Source organism: Priapulus caudatus, unplaced genomic scaffold, assembly GCF_000485595.1.
Source record: "Priapulus caudatus unplaced genomic scaffold, Priapulus_caudatus-5.0.1 Scaffold522, whole genome shotgun sequence".
Taxonomy (NCBI): Eukaryota; Metazoa; Priapulida; class Priapulimorpha; order Priapulimorphida; family Priapulidae; genus Priapulus; species Priapulus caudatus.
In genome coordinates, this window is record NW_014577583.1 from 200,004 (window position 1) to 209,766 (window position 9,763).

Genomic DNA, 9,763 nt, shown 5'->3' on the forward strand with positions numbered 1-9,763 from the left:
ACGTCATAGTGGTTGTTTGTCTCCTCAACATGCTCATAGCCATGATGGCCAACAGCTTCCAGAAAAGTGACAGTGAGTTCATCAGGCAGCAATTTCATTTCATCTCTGTCGTGATGTATGCGATGATGCTCAGAAATACATGAATATAGAGATGTACATTTCATGCCACATTTAGGTACTAATTTTTATGCCAGGATTAATTATAAGCAGATAAGCCAGAATTTTCGTGTTTCCGGAGCCGAACTCAAAGCAATATGTGTCATATATTAACTAAGATATTCTTATTTCTGTGCATGCACCAGGATAATGCGGGATAGAGAGTGGGAAATTTGCTCGCGCTAAGGTGTGGGTTGGCTATATGGATAGTGCAGACATGGCTCCCGTGCATGCAAGCCTAGTTCCCAGTCCGCGCTCAGTCGTTTGGCTGATCGCGCTCGGTTATTGCAAAGCTCAGTGGTACTCCAGTGAAGAACATCTGCTGTTACAGGTGAGTCACAATCACGGACACAAGCATAATTTCTAATTTATCAATTTAATTTAGCCAGGAATTTGTCACCACATGCAATTAATGTTGCTGCGACAGTTATTCTCTGGTAATTTGTTTTTTTACTCTTCGAATCCTATCGTTGTACATATAGGCTGTGAGACTAACGTCAATGAACCCGCACTCTTTCATTGGTCTTTCAATGTACGTAGGGACTGTTTCTTTAGAGCCTAGAAACAGGTAGCTCTTGGTTAGCTCCAGTACTACACCTCTATCATTGCCACTGTGAAACACGTATATGGCCTTTGGCAGTGGCAACGATCGAGACTTTACAGTATGGCTCATAGGGTCTATGTCCCCCAGGGTACTGCCGGACAGACCCTGGTCACTATTTGATAGGGTTAGGATTAGGTTAGGGTTAGGGAGTATAGGCGTAGGCGGACTCCCTAGACTCGTTAGTGGAGGTAGGCGAGGTACGCGTCCGACATATTAGATAGTACCAGGTACGTTCCGGTATACTGGACCGTAACATGCAGGGTATGTTCGGCCAGTACCCCGGGGGACATAGGCCCTCTCAGCAACAGTATGGTATACCAGAATTGTCATCGTGTGTAGTATCGGTCACTGCCTGTGTGACATTATATAGATGACTCACTCTGAGCACGCAAAGACTTATGGCGCAGGTGAAAGCATATTGGGCAGGTAAAATAAAGACATATGGCACACGTGAAATCATATTGGTCAGGTGAAGTGCTGCAGGTTGCAGCTATACTTGTGGACGTAAGGCACGTACGAGGTGAAGGAGCCAAGCTGGATCTTCTTTAATCCTGTTTGATCGATGCGGACCATGCCGCTGTAGTATGTGTAGAGGCGGTTGAGGCCCGTCGTGAAGGAAATCATCACGAGGAAGAAGAGGCTCAGAAACTTGAGAATATCCTGAATCATGTGGCTCAGGGAGATCTGTAACATAGTAAACAATGCGCTGTAATTACGAGATATCATTATATCTCTAATTATTAGAAGTACACGAGCCAGTCAGCTACTCTGCACAGTGGTTATATAAATAACAAATAATTGGTTTACCTGCTGAGGGCCAAGGTGTTGGTTGATCTGAAAGATGTATTGCAGCCTGCTGAATGCCTGCACTGTGGAGAGCGCGAACATACCTTCGCCAATAAGCGTGGCATCGTGGCTGGAAATGGTCAACAGTTACATTGCTGTGTCTGCCACATTTATCACAGCATTCACACATCTAAGGCATAAAACATCTTTCCAGGAATTCGAGATTCTATTATCCTGAAGCCCGAGATACAATCGTTGTACCTTGTATCTTCCAATCATCAATTAGTTAAAAAAATGAACTTCACGTTGGCGAGTTACCCCATTTCTACAGGAGGTGCCAACTGAAGCAAATGATAAAATGCCACAATAAAGTGCCTTGCTCAAGGGGAGAAGAGCAGTGACCACTGTGGAACTACACCAAAGACTTTTTCACTTTTATGGTGCTTTAAATTATATTTCACTACATTATACTTATTCATACTTACGCATGCCAGTACTTGCGCTCAAGGTACTTGTTACCCCACCACTTGACATCCAGATATGACCAAAGCCAGGCAGCAAAGTTGATAATGAATGACAATGTCATTGTCATATTGTAGCTAAAGTAACAAAGATATTACATGCTACGGGCAACAATAAGAAAGTGTACACATTAATGCTATGTAAAGCAGGGGTGGAGCACTGAAACACAAGGAGTCGTGTGAAAGATATTGAATGAATAAAATATAATGATATAATATTGATGTCGTTTAAACGCACGCACTCACCAGTTCCACCAGTCACCAAAGTACTTTCTGAAGCCGACTCTGTAGAGGTGCTTTGAGTCTTCCCACAAGAATCCCATCACCCATATCATGATAGGCCATTCAAAGCCTTACACACAAAGATAGTTGAATTAGAAGACACATGTCTAATTGCAGTTGGTAATTGATAAATTTATAATCTTAACCAATTGGTTTTGTCCTGTCGAAGCATTTTGAAGGTTTGTTAATTACAGTTAGTGCAGTGTTTTGTTTTGTTAGTTCTAACATCTAGTGCAAGAGGTATATATATACATATATTATATATATATATATATATATATAGTGTGAGTGTGGTTAGCATTGGTTTTGTGTGACATCAACGAAGTGTACAAGGTCGACGTATCTCACCGGTGTTTGGCGGGCCTCTAGTGTGGAAATTCTTGTAGAGCTGCGTCTCAGCAAAGAGCAGCAGCAGGAAGACGATGTACATGACAGTCGAGTTGATGAATTTGCTGATGGGAGACTGCCACCACCTGAGGTGATGGAGTTTCACATGGGAGGTATATGTGAGATCGGGAAACTTCGTCACAGGAAAATTGGGCACAAATGGTAAACCACTGTATATTACTAAGTACTCCTTTCTTTCTCCTCTCCCTCCCGCATCATGTCTTCCTCTTCCTGAGTTTCCTCCACCTCCCGTTCCTCCACCCTCCTATTCCACCTCCTTCCTCCTCCACCCTTCTCCTCTCCTGTTATCGTTTCCCAACTGCTCCACCTTCTCCCCATCTTCTCCTCCTCTACCTTCTTCCATCTGCTACACAACATTCTCTCTTCTCCTATACCTCCTTCCCTCTCCCAATCCTCTCCTCCCATCTCGATCCTCATCTACCACATCCTCTCCTCCCATCTCCTCCCATCCCCACCTCCTCTCCTCCCGTTTCCTCATCTACTACCTCCTTCCTTCTCCCCTTTTCCCTCCCCTGCTTCTCTTGTTGCCCCTCCCTTCCTCCACATCCTGTGATCCCCCTCACCTGCTCCTTGTAACAAAGCATGTCTGTATGCATGCCTGCTTACACAACAAACTTGCTGTTAAAGGAGACCATATTATAATGAGATGTATGGTTGTTCTTACCTGACAAGCTTGCTCTTCGGTGCAACCCAAAAGAGGAAGGTGAATACTGGCATTAACATCACCTGTGGCACAACTCGTAGTGTCTTACGTGCAAAGCTCATTGCCTTCCAGTCTCCCCATTCTCCCATCCAGTTTGCATACAGCACTTGTTGACAATTTGGGTGTGCGAGGAACTGTAAGTAGAGTGCGATTTACACTACTATTTTGCGATTATGAAATGGGAAGTGTATGAAGAACATTAGCAATCAAAGATAAAACTTCTTACAACTACACAGCAAACCGGTTGAACGGTGCTGGCCATATCTGGCTTCGACTACATTTCACGTTGCAAACATTAGCAATGTGCTACAACGAATTAACATGATATTTTGCATTTGTAAAGAGACCAGCTATCGTTCAACTTCATCTGGCTGCATGCAAGTATGGAATATCGTACATCTTTTTGCTTAGTATCTATTGCGAAGGTCAAGCGAGGAAATTTGGATGCAGAGGTGGTGCCATCTGCAGTCTGACGGAGCACCAGCTTCACCTCGTCTGTCGTGCGACACAAGTCGAGCAAGCTGACGCTGAAATGCTGCAGCCTGTCTGCAAGACTGAGGTATTCCAGCTAGAAACCACAATCAAAACCACACACGTATCAGCCATGCATTCACGTATCACGCATGCATTCCCTCAAATAAAACAATCATCACTTGCCATTTTTGGCTTCCTGGCTTACTCGGCTTCTAAATCTGACTGTGGGTTATAGCAACGTGTAATTTATATATCCACAAGCAAATCTCAGCTTTACTAATTCTCACTAACCGTGAATTCTTTCTCGATTTCGGCACACTGTTGCAGTTCGTGGCTGAGCTGGAATGCAGTCAGTATAGGGTCGTAGGAGCACTGGCTGATGTAGGCAGAGCTAGCGAGCGCTCTAAACGTGTTGATGCGGCGCAGGGAGTTTGTCAGACTTTCCTTCTTCTTGCTGTACCTACACTGCTTCTTGCACAGACCTGCAGACATTACAACTGTAATTACGTACGCTGGCTCAATCAGCCCTTGCCACGAACTAACTGCAAGAATGAGGCGGAAACGGTTATTTTTGTGATGCAAACTTAAACCATGTTAATTGAGTGGGATCCAGGAAATACCAGATTTTTTTTTTCGGGAATAGAGTCAACCGGGACATGGAAAGAGGATCAGCAGACGCAGTATAACGGACGAGCTGTTGCAATACAGACTACTCAACTCACACAAACATTCTGGCATGCATGCACGTGCATGCAATCACATACACAAACAAATGCTTGCCTGCACATGCATGCACGCATGCACGCACGCACGCACGCACGCACGCACACACACACACAAAGCAGGCAGGAAACAGGCACATGTACGCATGTATACACACAGCAGGTATTCGCTCACAGTCTGGCCTGTGCGGTGGACTGATCTTGTGTCCACGGTCGAGCAGCAGTTTGATGATATCATAGTGTTCGTGTTGGGCAGCTAGGATGAGAGGCGTCATCCCACTGCTAAACTCCGCAGAGTTCAGATACCCTTGAAACTCCAGTGTGGGATCGTTTTCTCTAAAATGTACGAGTTGCTAAGCAAACCATTCCAGATATCACATTTAATACCTATAGATGGCAATTTGAGAGTTTTTTTTTTATCAGTAGAGCGCTGTCTATGTCAGTCGTACACATAGAATGAGAGCCTTGTTGTCATGTGGCTATAATTTAAATGGCTATTCTACTGAAAAAACAACAACTATGAATAATGACTGCTCGGTTTCATGGTTTCATGTTATATGGGGTGCCAATAAACGGCAAGCATATTTACATGTATGTTTGCCCTCAATTTAAATTTCCTATATCTGTCAACAATATTGAAGCTGCGAGTGTGCTCACGCAATCTTGTCAAGCAGTAGTGAAAAGATGGCCGTGTTGCCCAGCTTGATGGCATGCAGGTGGCAGTCCATGACTTGTACTCCCCTCGCCAGCAGTAGCTCAACCATCTCGACGTCCTCATTGTAGACAGCGATGTGTAAGGGACTGTTGCTCTCGTAGTCCTGGCAGTTGACGTTGAAGTCGGGTGAGCGCTAAAGCCAGACATAAGAGGCCCTTGTTAATACGAGGGTTGTAGAGAGAGAGAGAGGGGGTGGGAAAGAAGGAGGAAGGAAGGGAGAAAAAGAGGACGGGATGAAAGGAGGGAGAGAGAGGGAAGGAGAGAGGGACGGTAGGAAGGAGAGGGAGCGTGTGGGAACAGTATTTGTGTAACTTAGTATGGCTCATAGGGTCTATGTCCCCCAGGGTACTGGCGGAACGTACCTTGGTCATTATTTGATATGGTTAGGGTTAGGATTAGGGTTAGGGTTAGGGTTAGGGAGTAGGCGTAGGTGACTCGATCCCTAGACTCGTTAGTGGAGTAGGCGAGGTATGGTCCGGCATATTATATAGTACCCAGATACGTTTCGGCAGTACCCCGGGGGACATAGACCTTCTCAGCCATAATTAGTATGGCTGAGAGGGTCTATGTCCCCCAGGGTAGTGCCGGAATGTACCCTGGTACCAGAGCATATAAATCAACGTGATTTATATGATCTGCTGGTACTATCTAATATGCCGGACCGTACCTCGCCTACTCCTGGTCTCCACTAACGAGTCTAGGGAGTCGCCTACGCCTACTCCCTAACCCTAACCCTAACCATATCAGATAGTTACCAGTGTACGTTCCGGTATACCGGACCGGACCCAGGGTACGTTCCGGCAGTACCCTGGGGGACATAGACCCTATCAGCCTTAGGATGTTGCGCAATTCGAGTTTGCCTAACTCAAAGAAGTATACGTGTACATCAATACAAAAGAATTTAGTGCTCGTCCGGGATTTGAACCCGGGATCTCCCGCTCCCAAAGCAGGTATCATTGCCCCTAGACCAACGAGCCAATATGCCTTTGCATCAGGAGTCTATCAATATCAATATCAATATTGATAGACTCCTGATTGCATCGTATGACAGGTTTAGAGTTCCTTAGCAGTTGATATAGAAATTGCTGGCAGAAACACACAGCTTTCTTTAGTGAGAAAGCGATTGATTTCCCTCCTTCCCGCAGTCGCATAGGTCTTCTCTCTCACTGAGTTTACTCCACTCTCCGTCCTCCACCCTCTATTCCTACCGCCTTATTCCACCTTATCCTTATGTTATCGTTTTTGCCAATGCTCCACCTTCTTCCCATCTTCTCTCTTCCTCTACCTTCTGTCCAGTCTGCGACACAATCAACATTCTTGGTTCTTTCCTTACCTCCTTCCTCTTCCCAATCCTCTCCTCGCCATCACACTCCTCTCTCCCATCTCGATCGTCATCTACCACATCCTCTGCCTCTCATCTCTCCAGTCCCACCGTCTTCATCCCGTTTCCTATCTCTACTCCTTCCTTCCTCCCCTTTTCCTCTGCTCTTCTCTGTTGCCCTCCTTCCTCCACATCCTGTGGCATCGCCCTGCACCTGCATCCTGTTGTAACAGAAGCAGATCTGTATGCGGGGGCTGCGCACTTACTACAACAACTTGCTAGTTAAACGACGAGACCATGGATATAGATGAGTGTCATGGTCTGTTCTTACCATGACAAGCCTTGCTACTCGAGTGCACACACCAAGGGCGGGAAGGTGAGAATACTGGCATTAAATCACTGCTGGCCAAATCGTAGTGTCTTACGTGCAAAGCTATTGCCTTCCAGCTCTCACCCATTCTTCCCAGTCAGTATTGCATACAAACCATTCACGTTTACATTTGGAGTGTGCGAGCGAACTGTATAGGAGACGGGAGACTTTACAACTACTATTTCTGACAGATTTTGAATGGGAAGTGGTATGAGAAGCATTAGAAATCCAAAGGGGACTAAACTTCTTACCAAGACGTACACCAGCAAACCGGTTTTGAACGGCATGCCTCTGAGCCCATATCTCGGCCTTCGACTAATTTCAGCGTTGCAATTAGCGCAATGTGCTACAAGCGAAATTAACATGAGCTATCTATTTGCATTTGTAAAGACCGCTATCGTTAAGCTTCATATGGTGCTGCAAGTATAAGGAATATGTAACTCTTTATTGGCTGAGATAGTCTGAGGTTGCGAAGGGTCGAAGCGAGGAAATCTTGAGGATGCCTTACAGAGGTGGGCCATCTGCGGCGGCCGAGTTCTGACGTACGAGCACCGCTCATCTCGTCTGTGTGCGCACACAGGTCGAGCAAGTGACGCAGAAATTGCTTGCGCTCGGATCTGCAAGACTGAGTATTCCAGTAGAAACCACGAGATCAAAAAACACGAGTGCTCAGCCATGGCATTTCAGTACATCACGCTGCATCTCCCTCAATCAAAAACAGATTCATCACTTTGGCCATTTTGTGCTTCCTGTGGCTTACTCGGCGTTCTAAATCTGACTAGTGGGTGTATCAGCAACGTTAATTAATATATATCCAAGCAGAGTTCAGCTTTACTAAGTTCTCACGTAACCGGTGAATTTCTTTCTCGATTTCAGGCACCTGTTGCAGTGTCGGTGTGCTGAGGCTGGATGCAAGTCGCTAATAGGAGTTGTAGGAGCTGATGATGTAGGCAGGACTAGCGAGGCGCTACCTAAAGTCGAAGTTGAATGGGCGCAAGGGAGTTTGAAGACTTTCTTTTTTGTGTAATACTGCTGCATTTGCAACGACCTAAGCAGACATTCAATCTGTAATCATCCACTGAGCTACGTACGATCTGGCTGCACGATCAGATGCCCCGAACTGAACTGCGCGAGCCAGAATGAGCAGGGACAACGGTTATTTATTTATCAAATTAACATAATTAATTTTGAAGTGGGGATCCGGAAATACCTACCGTAGATTTTTTTTTTCGAGAATAGAGTCAACCGGGCATGGAGAGATATGGGATCAGACAGAGCAGTATAAGGAACGAGCTGTTGCAATAAGAATATCACTCACACAACATTCTGGACATGACATGCACTTTATGCAATCACATTATCACAACAATGTTGCCTGCAACGGGCATGACGCATGCACGCACGCCACGCACGCAAACACACACAAAGCAGGCAGCGGAATGTACGACTCGTATACACACAGCAGTATTCTCACGTCTGCTGTGCGGTGGACTGTCTTCGTGTCCCGGTACGAGCTAGCAGTTTATGATATCAGTTTGTGTTCGTGATTGGGCAGTAGGAGAGAGGTCGTCATCCCAATGCTAATCCGCAGAGTTAGAATACCTTGAACTCAGTGTGGGATCGTTTTATCTCAAAATGTACGGTTGCTAAGCAACCTTCCAGAGTATCCATTTTAATCTATAGTGGCAATTTGAGCAAGTATTTTTTTCTTTATCAGATAGGCGTTGTATATGTCAGGTCGTTACGACTGAATGAGAGCTTGTCTCAGTGGGCGTATAAATTTAAAGGGTTCTACTGAAAAAACAACAACTATGAATAATGATGCTCGGTTCTTATTGGTTTCATGTTATATGGGGTGCCAATAACGGCAAGACATTTCTCATGGTATGTTTGCCCTCACATTTATAATTTATATTATTGTCCAACATTATTGCAAGCTGGCGAGTGTGCTCACGCATTTGTCAAGCGATTAGTGAAAAGCATGCGTCAGTTGCCAGCTTGATGGCGCATGCGGTGGCAGTTCCATGAATTGGACTTCCCCTGCCAGCAAGATAGATCACATCTTCGACGTCCTGCATTGTAGAAGCGATGTGTAGGATGTTTGCTCTCGATGTCCTCGGCAGTTTGACGTTGAATGTCGAGTGAGCGATAAGCCAGACATCAGAGGCCCTTGTAATACGAGGGTTGTAATGAGAGAGATGAGTGGGGGTGGAAAGCAAGGAGGAAGGAAGGGAGCAGAAAGAGTTAGGATGAGAAGGAGGGACCGAGAGAGGGAAGGAAGAGAGGGACGTGGAATGAGAGGGACGGTAGGAGGAGAGGGGCGTGGGTATGGAGGGACGGTAGGAAGGAGAGGGAGCGTGTGGGATGGAGGGACGGTAGGAGGGAGAGGGATGGAGGGAATGGGAGGGAGAGAGAGAGAGAGAGGGGGAGGAGAGGGCGAGAGAGAGAGATAGATAGATAGAGAAAGAGAGAAGGTCTGAGAGAGGGGAGAGGAGCAGCGACGAGAGAGGGTAGAAAGAGAACGAGAGAGAGAGAGAGTAAAGAGAGACGAGAGAGAGAGAGAGAGAAGGAGAAGAGACAAGGTACCGAGAAGAATTCGACGAGGAGAGAGAGAGGAGAGAAGAGAGAGAGAAGAGAGAAGAGAGAGGGGAGAGAGAGACTGGACGAAGGGGAGAACGGAAGAGAGGAGAAGAGCAGAGGT

General features: G+C 45.9%; 1 protein-coding gene and 1 non-coding gene across 2 annotated transcripts in view; both read right to left on the reverse strand.

The window, feature by feature from the left end:
• Positions 1 to 1,225: 1,225 nt before the first annotated feature.
• The window catches only part of LOC106811274 (short transient receptor potential channel 4-like), a 10,440-nt gene continuing 1,902 nt past the window's right edge, over positions 1,226 to 9,763 (reverse strand). Inside the window, exons 3-12 of the mRNA XM_014814836.1 lie at positions 5,314 to 5,504; positions 4,832 to 4,992; positions 4,226 to 4,416; positions 3,858 to 4,028; positions 3,422 to 3,594; positions 2,698 to 2,822; positions 2,314 to 2,419; positions 2,032 to 2,145; positions 1,568 to 1,676; positions 1,226 to 1,444 (exon numbers count right to left, since the gene is read on the reverse strand). Of these exons, the coding sequence (XP_014670322.1) occupies positions 1,226 to 1,444; positions 1,568 to 1,676; positions 2,032 to 2,145; positions 2,314 to 2,419; positions 2,698 to 2,822; positions 3,422 to 3,594; positions 3,858 to 4,028; positions 4,226 to 4,416; positions 4,832 to 4,992; positions 5,314 to 5,504 (1,560 nt within the window). The remainder of the gene's footprint in view (positions 1,445 to 1,567; positions 1,677 to 2,031; positions 2,146 to 2,313; positions 2,420 to 2,697; positions 2,823 to 3,421; positions 3,595 to 3,857; positions 4,029 to 4,225; positions 4,417 to 4,831; positions 4,993 to 5,313; positions 5,505 to 9,763) is intronic.
• Positions 6,276 to 6,348, reverse strand: Trnap-ugg. Its single transcript has one exon. It is a non-coding gene; the product is annotated as a tRNA-Pro (tRNA).